The sequence below is a fragment of the Ochotona curzoniae genome, unplaced genomic scaffold, assembly GCF_017591425.1.
Source record: "Ochotona curzoniae isolate NIBS_2020 unplaced genomic scaffold, NIBS_Ocur_1.0 contig_2318, whole genome shotgun sequence".
NCBI classification, from domain to species: domain Eukaryota; kingdom Metazoa; phylum Chordata; class Mammalia; order Lagomorpha; family Ochotonidae; genus Ochotona; species Ochotona curzoniae.
This window is the reverse complement of record NW_024465419.1, coordinates 12,999,919-13,014,219: the sequence shown is the minus strand read 5'-3', so window position 1 is coordinate 13,014,219 and position 14,301 is coordinate 12,999,919. Positions and strand designations below refer to the sequence as shown.

At 41.5% G+C, this 14,301-nt stretch overlaps 1 protein-coding gene across 2 annotated transcripts in view; it reads right to left on the bottom strand.

Moving 5' to 3' along the window:
* VPS13B (vacuolar protein sorting 13 homolog B) overlaps positions 1–14,301 on the bottom strand; it is a 595,475-nt gene that overhangs the window by 51,173 nt on the left and 530,001 nt on the right. For both annotated transcript variants that reach the window (XM_040972638.1, XM_040972637.1), the window contains exon 44: positions 5,077–5,232. In XM_040972638.1, the coding sequence (XP_040828572.1) occupies positions 5,077–5,232 (156 nt within the window). The remainder of the gene's footprint in view (positions 1–5,076; positions 5,233–14,301) is intronic.

Here is a 14,301-nt window from a genome sequence, read left to right as displayed (position 1 = left end):
CTTCACCTGCAAGTGTCCCTTCTGAAGCATCTGCCTCCATCATTAAGAATTCCCTATACTCGGGCCCGGCAGCATGGCCTAGCGGCTGAAGACCTCGCCTTGAACGCACCGGGATCCCATATGGGTGCCAGTTCTAATCCCAGCAGCTCCACTTCCCATCCAGCTCCCTGCTTGTGGGCTGGGAAAGCAGTTGAGGATGGCCCAAAGTCTTGGGACCCTGCACCCGTGTGGGAGACCTGGAGGAGGATCCTGGTTCCTGGCTTTGGATCAGCGCAGCACCGGCCGATGCGTTCACTTGGGGAGTGAGTCATTGGACGGAAGGTCTTCTTCTCTATCTCTCCTCCTCTCTGTACATCTGACTTTGTAATAAAAATAAATACATCTTAAAAAAAAAAAGAATTCCCTATACTCTTCACTTTTAATGAACTATTAGAGAAATAAATTGGACTGATAAACCAAAAATTAAATATTATTGTCACTTTCATTACTGGAAGAGTGAGACTTAGCATTTCCCTACACATCTGTCTTCCAACTTTCTTTACAAAGGGCACAGCTATAAAACCTAGTTGTGCCTAACTGTTCTGTTCTCCTCATCCACATAGTTCAGCATTGTAATTTTTGAAACCATGCTCTCACAGTAACAAACCATAAAAGCCATAGAGCTGTGACTGCTAAGTCAGCAGGCATGTTTTTTTTTTTTTTTACCATGTGCTACCAGACACTCATGCCAAGTCTGATGGCATCCCATCACCTAACTTGAAATAAAAAATGGAAAACTCAGAGGCAGTCCTGAACTCTTGTTCCTATCCCCGATGTACCCAGACCTGCTCTGACGTGCGCACAGCCCTCGCTTCCGGACCTCTGGAACACTGGAGACTCAGAAGAGATTTCTGCCATCTTTCAGAGAACTTCTGTAACTATCTGGGAGTCACTTTGTTTAAAGACAAACATCCTATGGTGGGTTGGTGCAGTTTCATTTTGACTCAAAAGCCTGTTAAATTTGTTAAATAGGTTTTCAAATTTGATAACAAAAGAATCCTTCCAAGTGGGAGGGGCAGGAAGGCTGTAGAGATGAAGGAAGATCCGGAATGGTCACTCTTCAGCCTGGTGCTCCTTCCCCGACGGCTCCAAGCAGGGCTCCTGGGAGCTAGGTCTGCTTTTCCTCAATGTGGCAAAACTTACAATGCATTTACTTTGAAAACTATAGTTAGAATTTCTAGCTTAATTTATCAGTTGACAACAGCAACTTAATTTCTGTAAATGTAGGATTTTTCTTTAATACACATTTGCAGGTTTCACCCGAATTCTCCTTTTTTCCCCCAAAGCCACCACGAGCTGTATTGAAGATTTCCACATATGATTTTACTTAGCAGGTTTCAGAACTCTTATTAGATCAGTGCCAAGAAGAATAGTGATGTTAAAGAATAACTCCAGAGCACCAGATGCACTGGAAAACGATATCTTAACCATGATTAAAAGTGCATGTATAAAGACGTACATACACATACATATCTAAGTACACTCGAGTTCTTAGGATGCTAAAGTTTTCTTCAACTTAGAAACGAGAAACACGAGCAAATACGTGTATATGAGTAGTTTTGTAATGACAAAGTTCCAGAGAAATTTTCTATGTGGTCAATTTTCATTCATTTGGGGGAAATGAGAGGGATACAGGAAAGACAGAATAGAGATAACCAAACAAAGTTTAAAAAAAGAGCTTTAGCCAATTCTCCATTATCCAGGGGCATATTCATGTACTTAAGGTACATCAGGGATCTGCGCACACTCTCCTTCCCAAACGGGCCTTGGTAATTAGGCAGCTGTGGTTTATTATAAATTTCCAGGCCCAGGTGGGGTAGAAGGAAAGCAGCCAAGAAATGAAGCAGGCCAGGGTCCACGGAGCTCTCCCGAAGCTTCGATCCTTTCTTCCTTCCTAGGCCTGCCAACTGAGGAAATCCTACGTCTCTGATGTACTTTAATGAGAGCTAATCTGAACGTTCAACTATTCTGACAGAAAAAAATGAAATCCAATTGAAAAAGACATTTCAAATCTTTGCATGTAGGAGTGTGTGTGAGAGAGAGAGAGAGAGAAAGAACTTGCACAAGATAACGAGAGAGACAGGGAGGGAGAGAATGGGGAAGAGGGAAAGAGTGTGACTATTTTAGGATGTATTTTTCAAATGACAAACTCCTTTGACATCTGTACTGTGTAATATCTGTGCAACAGCATTCCACATATTAATTTACCCCTGAAATATAACAGCATTCCTTGAAAGTATGAGGTACTACTATAATAAAACAACAAAGTCCTGGGCCCAGCATGGTGGCCTAGCAGCTAAAGTCCTCGCCTTGAATGTGCTGGGATCCTAATATGGGCACCGGTTCTAATCAAGTGGCCCTTCTTCCCACCCAGTTCCCTGCTTGTGGCCTGGGAAAGCAGTTGAGGAAGGCCCAAAGCCTTGGGACCCTGCACCCCGTGGGAGACCCAGAAGAGACTCCTGGTTTTGGATTAGCTCAGCTCCAGCTGTTGCAGCTGCTTGGGGAGTGAATCATCAGACAGAAGATCTTCCTCCCTCTCTCTTCCTTCCTCTGTATATCTGACTATCCAATAAATAAATCTTTAAAAAAAAAACCCAACAAAGTCCCAAAGAGTATTATTTGTGCCTGAAAATACTACATATAATGCATTATAATATTTGTCACTAAAACTCATGGGGCTGTAACAGAGTGAGCCAGGTATGCTGGGAACACTGCATACAGACTCACTTAATCCTTGTGCTATCTTCCAAAGGAAGGTAGCATTACTGTTCTTGTTTTAGAGATCAGAAAATTCATTCACAAAGGAGTTAAATAATTTGCTGGAAATCACAGGCCATAGGAAATGATACAACTAGGTGGCCTACAATGACATTACTGTCATGATGTATCACTTAAACCACTGATCACAGAACACTGCTGGTAAGTGTTCTAGGAACCATAAGCAGAAGAGTTCGATACATCTGGCAAAAATGGTCTCAAAGTGCAGCCCCTGGACCAGGGGCATCAGCACCAGGACATACCTGAGACCTAATGGAAACTGAAGGTGTGGGAGGTGAACCGAAAGATCTGTGTATGAACAAGCCTTTTGTGAGGTCAGGATGAACGTTACTCAAGTTTGAGAACCCCTGGTCTAGGGTGTAGGACACTAGGGGGAAGCGGACCAGCTCCCCATCTGTGGCATGCTGATCTGTGGAGACCTCACAATGAGTTATGGCGTACTTGTTATGCATGTCTCACAGGTAAAAGCTGACTGTAGGCTGGTAGATTTTGATAAGAATCAAGCAAGAATTCCCTAACAGCTGGTGGTAACCAGCAAGGGAAAGGGCTGCTATGTGCCTCATGTCATCTGAACTGCGAAGACACAGAGGGACCTGAGGCTCTGACATGCTGGTTGTCAGGATGGCAGACAAGGCATTTAGGAAAGACCATGAGTGACGGAATCAGGAAGCTGGTGTGCGTTTACTTCGCACCTACTGGAAGTGTATGTACGTAGGGAGCTGGGGGAAAATCAGATCAGTGACTTCTGCTCTCCTGACTCTTTAGGTCAAAGCTCACGTTCTTGGGCTGGTCCCACACGAGTCCTGCAGGTAGACCCACCTGTACCATTTTTGTGGCTTGTTTATGTAATTCTGTTTACTTGGAATGTGTGCTCTTAACTCAAATACAGCATCTTTTTCAAAACCTAGCCTGTTTTGTCATTTTTCCATGGATTCTATTTATGTGTTTTTTATTTGTATAAAGAGAACAGTTTTCATGTGGTTCATAGCTACAATTCTAAGAATATAATAAGACTTCCTCACTCTCCCCCTCTTCCTTCTTGTCTTATTAAAAATTCCTACGATAACGTATTTTTAATTTACTTTATAACTGCCTCTTAACTCCCTTCACACTTACTGCTACCTGTATGCCTTGTTAGGTTTATGTGAATTTGCAGCTTAAGTATGTATCATGTCACATACTTGGTGTCTTCCATTTTTATCCTGGTAGGCAAACAATGATTGTTCTGATGGATGATCAGGGAACTGACCAGAATCTCCCACGCACTATTTGAGCTCCTCTGCCAAAGCTTTCTTTTCCTTTCTGCCGTCCATCACAAGGACATGAAGTCCAGCTCCCCGATTAGGTGAGCTCAGTGCCTGCTGATCACCAGGGAAGCGCCCTTCTGGGCTGTCTGTACCAAGTCCTCAGCTTACATAAGCAGCGACAGACTCTGAGAAGGCAGATGCACATGCATATGTTAAAAGTCTTATGACAAATCCAGTTATTATGTGCACAATGAATCCAGTTCTCAGATTTTAATACTTCCTTTTTTTTCCTTTCTACTCTTGTCATATGCTCCATGCTTGAAAACCATCTTTTTAGAAACCACATTTTCACATCTTAAGAACACAAAAAAGTGTCAGACACTTTTTTTCCTTCTGCAGTCTTAGAACTTCAAAAACAGCCAAAAGGAAGTTTTATAAAATACATTAAAAATATGTGCTGAGAGCTGAGGTTTTATATGCCAAAAGTTGGACTGCAGTGAAGTTTTACTGCAGTTAATATTAACTCCTAGGAAAAGCAAGGCTTGCTGGAGACCCCGGCCCTATTATGAAGAGTATCACAACCCTTCCACACATGCTTCTCACAGACGAGAGCACCAACTCCTGCTTCTCCACCAGTGGATTATCCAGAGTCCCTGCCACCCTGCGCTTCCCTTGTTTCTTAGTGAAGCCTGCCTGGCTATTTCACAGCTCATTAGCACCTCTCTCAGAAGGTAGGTGATGAAAGGAGAAGAGGTGAAATGAAAATCAGTAAATTTTACTCCTCATTAGCAGCTCTTGTAAAAGAGGTGAGACAAAGGGTTTGAAGCCATCATCATCACTATCGGCATCAACAGTTCAGGAAGTGTTCACTTGCAAGGCGAAAGCAGGCACCACTGGGCCATATAGCCACTGTGGTTCTTTCATTACAAATTATTTGCACTCACGGACATTTCATCTCCATTCCATCAAGTAGCTCTTGAGTTATCAGTGTCACAGGCACAGAGACACTTACCTGCTTTTGCACTCCAGCGAGCTGCTCAACCTTGATGATGAGTGATGCAGTTCGACCCTTGTATTGAATGGTTCGAATGAAAGTTCCGGCATGGTCCACGCTGAAGGGCTCTGACCATCGCCAGTTGCCCCAGCCTTCAATACAGATGTGCAGCAGCTGGACAGAAAAATAATAATCGTCATAATGCCAACTGTGCCAACAAAAATCTAGTCCTAAAATGAAAGTCTCATTGCTGGAAAACCTTTCTATTTGTAATATTTAGCATCTGTTTTCTTTCTAACCTGCATTATTCATCCACTTCCAGCTTACTCTACCAGGCTAAGAATAGCAAATATGCCACGTAGAGTCAATGTGGTTTTCCAGATCACATCTTAAACCTTCTTAAAAATAATTGTCCTATCAAATGGTAAAAGGCCTGTTAAACATTTGAGAAAAGACTGTTTCATTCATCTGGAGGACAAGAAGGTTGAAATGTGAGATCAAAGAACCTTGGTCGTGGTTGATAGTTTATTCCTTCTTATGGCTGGACAGTAATTAAAGCTACATTTGGTTTATGGCATTATTTTTGATCCTAAATTGCCATTCGTTATTTTTTCTTTTGATAAAGAACCAAAATAGCAATTTGAAGATGTGGTTCATTTAACATACTCTCCTTATGGGGATCACATGTATCAAAATTAGAAATACCTTCAACATTCTGCATGTAAGATTAAAAAAAAAATTTTTTTTATTCTTTTACCAATTGAGTCTCCCAATTCATTTTTGTACTTATGTATATATAGTATTGCTTTATTTTGTGGTCTTTTCAATGTTTTAAAAAATTTCTATTCTTACAACATTTCTATTTTACAACATCTAAAAAAATACATATCAGTTTAAGGGGCCTGCATGTGGCACATCGGTGTAGAGGGTTGAGCTACTATCCGAGTGCTGGCTCTTGGTCCTGGCTACTCTGTTTATAATCACTGCTAATGCGCCTGTGAAGGCAGCGGTGGCCCAAGGACCATGTGGGAGAGCAGGATGAAGCTCCTGACCCATGGCTGCAGCCTGATCCACATTTTGCTTTTGTGGCTATTTGGGGATTGAACCTGGGGAAAGAAGATCTCTTTCTCTCTCTAATAAGTAAATCTTTCAATAAGTTCAACTACATATGTAACCAGAAAAACATGACAATCAGCACTTGTTTAGGATATATTTAAAATTTATTTTATTTGAGAGGCAAGGAGGGAGAGTAGACAGTTTCTTTATACACTGGTGCATCACTCAAATGCCCACAGCAGCTGGGGCTGGGTCAGGTCAAAGATTAGCCTAGAAACTCTAAACAGGTCAGGAGCCAGCGGGATGAGCAGGGACCTAAACGTTGGAGTGGGCACCATACTGCCATCCAGGGCACACCGGAGCAGAGCACTGAAATGAAGCCAGATCAGGCAGGGAACTCATTTCATGCCTCCCAACAACTTCCCAGCAGGGACCAAACATCTTGATCCAACACTTGCAGCTTCCCAGGGTACACATTAGTAAGAAGCTGGAATTGGAGTGGATCTGGCATTCAAATTCAGGAACTCTGATGGGGGATGTGATTGGCTTAATAGGCATCTTAACTGCTAGGCCAAATGACTATTATTTTTTACTAACTAAAGGAGAATTTCCTGAAATAGTCTCAACCAACAGAGTCAATAAAAGACCAAAAACATCCCGTGAGAGCTATCATCACAAATACACAGGGATTTAAGCAGGGAGTTGTCATTATCTGATAGACATCAATTATTTCCAGCTCCAACCTAAGGAGGTATATCCTGATGATATGCTTTGGTTTTAAAATCTCATAAATTGGGCCCAGCGGCGTGGCCTAGCGGCTGAAGTCTTCGCCTTGAACGCGCCCGGGATCCCATATGGGTGCTGGTTCTAATCCCGGCAGCTCCACTTCCCATCCAGCTCCCTGCTTGTGGCCTGGGAAAGCAGTCGAGGATGGCCCAAAGCTTTGGGAGCCTGCACCCATGTGGGATACCCGGAAAGGGGTTCCTGGATCCTGGCATTGGATTGGCATAGCATGGGCCGTTGAGTTTACTTGGGGAATGAATCATTGGACGGAAAATCTTCCTCTTTGTTTCTCCTCTTCTCTGTATATCTGACTTTCCAATAAATAAATAAATAAATCTTTTAAAAAATTTCATAAATTACTGGCTATCACATTAGTTTTGATGGCTGACTAATGCAGGGCTTTTTTGTTTGTTTAAATACATGAATAGTATCTCTTCTTAAAAAAAAATCTCCCAACTTCTCTTCCTCTTTGTACACCCATGCAGCCCCACCCTCCCCACCAGCTCCAAACTGCCAACGAGACTGTGAAATCAAAACGCAACCAGTAAAGACTTTGCAAACAGAAGGTTAACAGCTGAGGAAAAAAGAAAATCTTGGGCAGCAAATTACCTTTAGGGAAAATATGGTCTTACAAATACTCTACAATATAAAAGTACCAGAGCATCTTTGATGTTTAAATATTCAGTACAGGGGAAAAAAAAAAAAGAAAAAAAAAAACCAATAGTACTGTTTGGAACCACTTCAGTATTTTCTTTTTTTTATACCAGCAATTGGGAATAAAGCACAGGGCACACACCAAACTGGAAGAAACCAGAACGTTGTTTTCTTTGGAAGAAAAAGTAGCTGGAAAAGAAAAAAAAAAAAGAGGAAAGGTACCTCAGGTCAAGTTCAGCTATATTTTTCCTGAACATTCCATGGACCCTAGAGACAGTTTTAATCTACACAATTTAATTGTAACTGAGGAGTGCTCACATTTGCATATGAGCTCAGTTTCAGATAGTGCTTCACTCTGTGGACCCAGCCTTAAACGACCGACTGCCACCAAGGACTACACTGTCAGATTTTGCTTGGCAGCTATTTGTTCTAGAAGGGTTGGCACAGACATTTTCTTTGAATTATGAAAATTCAGATACATTTGGACATAGTTCACACAGAAAAGCTAAGCGGGAGAAAAACATTTTATAACACTTCTCCCCACATGTCTCATCAATGGAATATTTGCAATGTCTGGTGTACTTCTTAAAAAAAAAAAAACCTAAATATCACTGGCAAGTAGGCGTATCTAATTTATTGGGAAAGGAATCCATTTTTAAAATATTGTTTGGTTATTTTTTAACCTTTTGATCTTTATTTCCTTGACAGGCAAATGGTGAGGATGGAAGGAGATAGAGAAAATGAGAGCGGGAGAGGGAGAAAACAGACGGGGTAGGGGGAGTTTCTCCTCTATCTGCTGGATCACTCCCCCAAATTCCACAGCAGACCGGGCTGGGCCACTTCAGGTCTCCCCAGGGGTTGGTGGAGACCCAAGGGAGCCCTTGAGCCATCAGCTGCTGCCTCCCAGGGTATGCCTTATCAGGAAGAGAGTCAGCCATAGGGTACACGGACACTCTAGCACGGGACAGAGACAGTGCTATGGGAGCCAGGCATCCCAAGAGGCACCGTAAGAGCTGCATAAACTGCTCGTCCCAACACTCACTGTAAAGGGAGAAACCGACAGAAAGGAATTCAAGACACCTGTCCTGCTTCCCATGGTGTCATCACCACTGCCTGAGACAACAGCCCTGGATGGTGGCGTTCAGGTACACACCCACAGACAGCACTGCAGCGTGTGTAAGGGAAGTTTGGCTATTACTGCACCCACTGCCTAAGCTTCATGGTTTTAGGTGCTGAAAGCCTCCATTTAATGACAAATGCTCATATTTATTTTTATTCCATACAGAATGAATAAAGGAAAATTTGTGTTAAGACGGATTCTAATGAGATTTCTTTCTATAACTCATCCACTATGTTTTTCACTACTCAAATATTTTAACAAGGGCAGCAAATTAGGAAGACACACTTTTAGAACTACAAGGATTTAACATTCTTATAGGAACAACATGGCAAGAAAAACGAACAAGACAGCAGTACAGGGGCACACAGGGAAGGGCCATCTTAAGTTGCTATTCAAGAAAGCTTCAGAAAGAGCTGGCTCACACTTCGGGTAGGATTTCAATTGGCAAAGATGACAGTTTACTCCAAAGAGGAAATCTGAAATGTGAGCAGAAGCCAAGCTTGGAGCAAAACTATGGTGCTCAAAAGGTGAGAGAAAGGGGGGCATGAGAAAGGAGTGGGAGATAAGTTCAGACAGGTCAGCTGATTTGGTGGCAAACACTGCTTAAGCCAAGGAAAATGCACTCAGGAATATGTGGATGGTGGCTGAAACCTCCTGTGGATGAGTGATGTGTGGATGGAAGAGCAGGATGCAGGAAAATTACAACAGACAGAGTGACAGGCAACATGGACAGAAATACGGGGAATGGGATAAGAAAGTCTTGCGCTATCCCTGTGCAGTCCATTGCCCAACATATTTTCTATGTTCTATTACCATTTTGGGAATTTTCTTTCTCTCTTCTCTCCTCTCCTCTTCCGTTCTCTTTTCTCTCTCTCTAGGAGCTTCCCTTACTGACTCATTTTCTCCACCCTCTTCCCATCAATCTAGGCTTTTGGGTACCCTTTTGGGTATTTATTTAGCTCCTATCTGATATTTTCCACTGGGAGGAAAAGCCAACTACAAACCACTCTTGTTGAAAGTTTTCAATGACAAGTGAGACTGAGCACCGAGGCAGGCTGTGGATTGGCCATGCTCTTTGGGAGATCCTGAGGGGTTACATTTCCTTCTTTGTCCAGCAGACCCCCCAGTACTGAACGCCTCAGATGGGAGTATATATCGCTTTCAACTCAGTTTGTATTTTTTTCCTTTTACACAAAGTATAGTATAAGAAAGAATTAGTAATGATGGAAGACCACCCACAGTTAGGTCCAAAGCGAGAATTCCTGAATCAATACATTCAGAAGTAAAGAAAAATAAGATGAAATCTAGGACAACAGAGTACATCAGGGAAGATGAAAAGATGGCTAAGTAAACATTTTTAAAGCTACATTTTAAAATATACAGGTAAAGGTATCAAATGCTTTTCTGTGAAATTATTTATTTAACTGTTTACTTTGAGATTAGTTGTCAAAATTTGTCTACCTCTAACTACAACTTGCAAATTTGCCTTCAGAATTGTTTGTGTGGTTTTTTTTTTATTTTATAGTAATACAGCCTATAGTAGATGTAATATTCTAAAAGGAAAGGAAAATTTATTGCCCAATCCACAGTATTCACTATAAACATTTTAGGAATAGTAAAAACTTTATATATAATTCCAGTGAGATAAATCACTAATTACACATATATTAATAAAACATGTATCAATTGATTCAAACTTTCAAACTCATTTTTATAGCCCAAGAATCTGGTACATAGTGGAAATTCAATAAATACTATGAATGAAAATAAATCACCATCAATGAAAATTCATCAAAATCAAATATTAAAAGAACTTCAAGGGATAAATAACTTGTACATATTTTGGTACCATAAAATGAATATTAGACAAATATTTAGCCAGGTTTCCTATTTTGAATAATCTTCTTAAAGATTTATTTTTTGGGCCCGGCGCGGTGGCGCAAGTGGTTAAGTCCTCACCTTGCACACCCGGGATCCCATATGGGTGCCGATTCTATCCCTGCAGCCCCACTTCCCGTCCAGCTCCCTGCCTGTGGCCCGGGAAAGCAGTCGAGGACGGCCCAAAGCTTTGGGACCCTGCACCCGCGTGGGAGACCCGAAAGAGGCTCCTGGCTTCGGACCAGCATAGCATGGGCCGTTGCGCTCACTTGGGGAGTGAATCATGGGACAGAAGATCTTCCTCTCTGTCTCTCCTCTCTGTATATCCGCCTTTCCAATTTATTTTTTAAATTTTTTTTATTGGAAAGGCGGATATACAGAGAGGAAGATCTGGCAGGGAGCTGGATGGGAAGCAGGGCCACCAGGATCAGAACCGGTGCCCATATTGGATCCTGGGCGTGCAAGGTGAGGACCTTAACCACTGCACCATCACGCAGGGCCCCTGAATAATCTTCTAACACAGAAGGTATATCTTACATGGATAAGAGTATGAAATTAGCATTAAATTAAACCACAAATCAATTTGTAGTCCCTTAGGTTCACAATTCTGGCACTGTAATATTAATATTAAAATACCAAGTAGACTAAAATGACAGAGTAGGTGAACAGAAGGAAAGAAAATTAAGTTCAAGTGTTAAAAAGAAAGTCATGGTTTTCCAAAATAATATCTGGATAGCATATTAAACAGATAAAAAAATTCCCTTGTTTGGAATGCATGTTTCCAGGTAGTGCAGACACTGTAATTCACACTACTAAATTCACATAAAAGGGGCTGGCACTGTGGTCCAACAAGCTAATCCTCCACCTGGGGCTTGAGAATCCCAAATGGTTTGAGTCCTGGCTGCTCCACTTTTGATCCAGCTCTCTATTAATGTGCCTGGGAAATTAGGGGAAAATGGCCCAAGTCCTTGATGGCCCTGCACCTATGTGGAAAACCCAAAGGAAGCTACTGGCTCTCAGCTTCAGACCAGCCCATCTCAGGCCTTGCTGTTTATTTGGGGAGTGTACCAGAGGATGAAAGATCCCTCTCTGTTTCTCACATTCTCTTTCTGTAACTCTTTCAAATAAAATAATAGCTAAAACTTTTTGAAAATGCACATAAAAATAACATTAGATATATTGCTTTCTATTGCTTTTTCAAACCAGTTGCATTTCAGAATATTCAAAGAATCTGAAATAATGCTAAAAGTCAAGTAGAAAAATGTACCTTTGTACATTACTAGGTAATACTTGAAAGAATGATGATGTGTAAATAAATACAACTGAATTATCTTTGAGTGTATAACTTGAATTATGATGCAGTTTGCTGTGGCAAAACAAAAACAAAACCAAGAAAATCTAACCAAGAAAAGGACGCGGGAAAGGTAAATTATGACTGCCTTTCCAAACCAGCGCTTCAAGGGGAGGTGGCATGGAGCTTTCACTGTCACTATACAATTGTTGGGGTGTTGACCCATTCACAAAGTTTGGGAGCTTGTGGGTTTTACATGCAATGACCATAAGACAGACTCTTGGAATCCTGACACATTCACAAACATTGGCTGGAATGAAAATTGTAATTAGAAGGTAATTCTTGTAGCAAAAATCTTAGTTCCAGATGCTTACTTAATCATTAGTTCTATGAAATAATTTATCCTACTGTAAAAATTATAAATATGTAGAAAGATTTTTCTATATGCATGCTTATTTTAATACACTTTTAAACAACCAACATTGAGCAGCACTAAAAAACTGATAAAATACAATACAGGGACAGGTGTTTGGTGCAGTGTTTAAGACACTGGAATGTCCGCATCCCACACTGGAGCACCGGATTTGAGTTCCACTTTTACTTCTGATTTCAGCTTTCTGCTAATATTAGGAGGCAGCAGGCGATAGGTAAAGTACTTGGCACCAAGGCCACTATCACATCACATGAGGCCTGAGCTGAGTTCCAGGACCCTGGCCCAGTCCCAGTTCTCTGGTCTCTAATTTAATCCCATAAAATTTTATTTAAAAGGGAGAGAGACTGGGGGATGATTAGGGGAATGGATGGGGGTGGGAAGACAGACAGACAGACAGACAGATAGAGACTGATTTTCCATTCACTGGTTAAACTCCCAAATGCCTACTAAAGTCAGAAACCCAAAACTCAAAACTTATTCTTATCATGGGTGGCATGGAACCAAGACCCAAGGTACTGTGTTCCAAGTGCTGACTTAAGAGCTGTTGTCACATGTTCATGTCTATATTTCTATTTTATTACTATCTTAAAAAATATTTATTTACTTATTAGAGAGAGGAAGAGGGAAGAGACACACACAGAGAGCTCTTGCATCCATTGGTTTACTCCTCACATGGCCAAAATGGCCAGGGTTTGGCCACACTGAAGCCTGGAGCAAGGAGATTCTTCTGGGTCTCCAATGTGAATGCAGGGGTCCAAGCCTTTGGGCCATCTTCTACTGCTTTTCCAGGCCATTAGCAGGGAGCAGCACCCACATGGGAATGCTGGCTTTGCAGTCACTGGCTTACGCTCATTATGCCCCAATGCCAGCCTCTATACTTCTATTTTAAAAACCAGCTTCAGGGCCTGGCAGCGTAGTGGTTAAAGTTCTCGCCTTGCAAGCACCGGGATCCCATGTGGGTGCCGATTCTAAACCTGGTGGCCTTTCTTCCCATCCAGCCCCCTGCTTGTGTCCTGGGAAAGCAGTTGAGGATGGCCCAAAACCTGGGGATCCTGTACCCGCGTAGGAGACCCGGAAGAGCTCCTGGCTCCTTGCTTTGGATTGGCTCAGCTCCAGCTGTTGTGGCCACTTGGGGAGTGAACCATCGGATGGATGATTTTCCTCTCTGTCTCTCCCACAATAAAAATAAATAAATTAAAAAAAAAAAGCAAAAATAAAAAACCCAAACCCAAACATAAACAAAAAACCAGGTTCAGCTTCTTGTGTGAAATCTCTTCATATTTCCTGGTCAAAATCAAATCTTCCAAATCTGTACCTTTCAGCACTTTGCTAAGAAGATGACGTGACCCTCTGTTCATCTCTCTAGCCTCCACAGTCTCCCAGCGCGGGGTCTGGCTTGTGACATCCTGCACTTTCACAAAACTCTCTCAGGAGTCTAACAGAATCAGACAAATAGCGCAATTTGTTTTTCCAACGTAGAAAATGTTTTTTTTAGGGCTCTACAGCTACTATTTACCATAAGCCAACTAACTGCACTGCACGGAGCAATACAGAGATGAATGAGACACTTTTTTCTTTTCTCTCTTTTTTTTTTTTTTTTTTGGTTGAAAATGCTCACGATGCCATGGGAGATACAAACACCAGGGACAGACTCAGGAAAGATTCGGAAACAAAGCAACTGAAAAGAACGTTAACATATGCTTGTTTGCGATGTTATTTATATATCTATTCTGTTCAGAGTTTTAAAATAGTGTATTGAGTCATTTCAGCACAGTTTATAATAGCTGTTTGAATTTTCATGGGTGAATTAGAATGTCAAATATCAAAAACATTTCCAGTGAACATTAAGGCTTAATCCATGTCTCAACATATTCATATATTCCTATCTATAATCAAGCCATGGAATCTTTACAGTCTTTTTTTCCCATCCACAGATAACTAGAAACAGCTTTACAAATTAAAAAAAAAAATAGTCAGTGGAGTTTTGTTGCTCAGGAATTAATCTATTCAGTTTCTGACTTAGGGAAA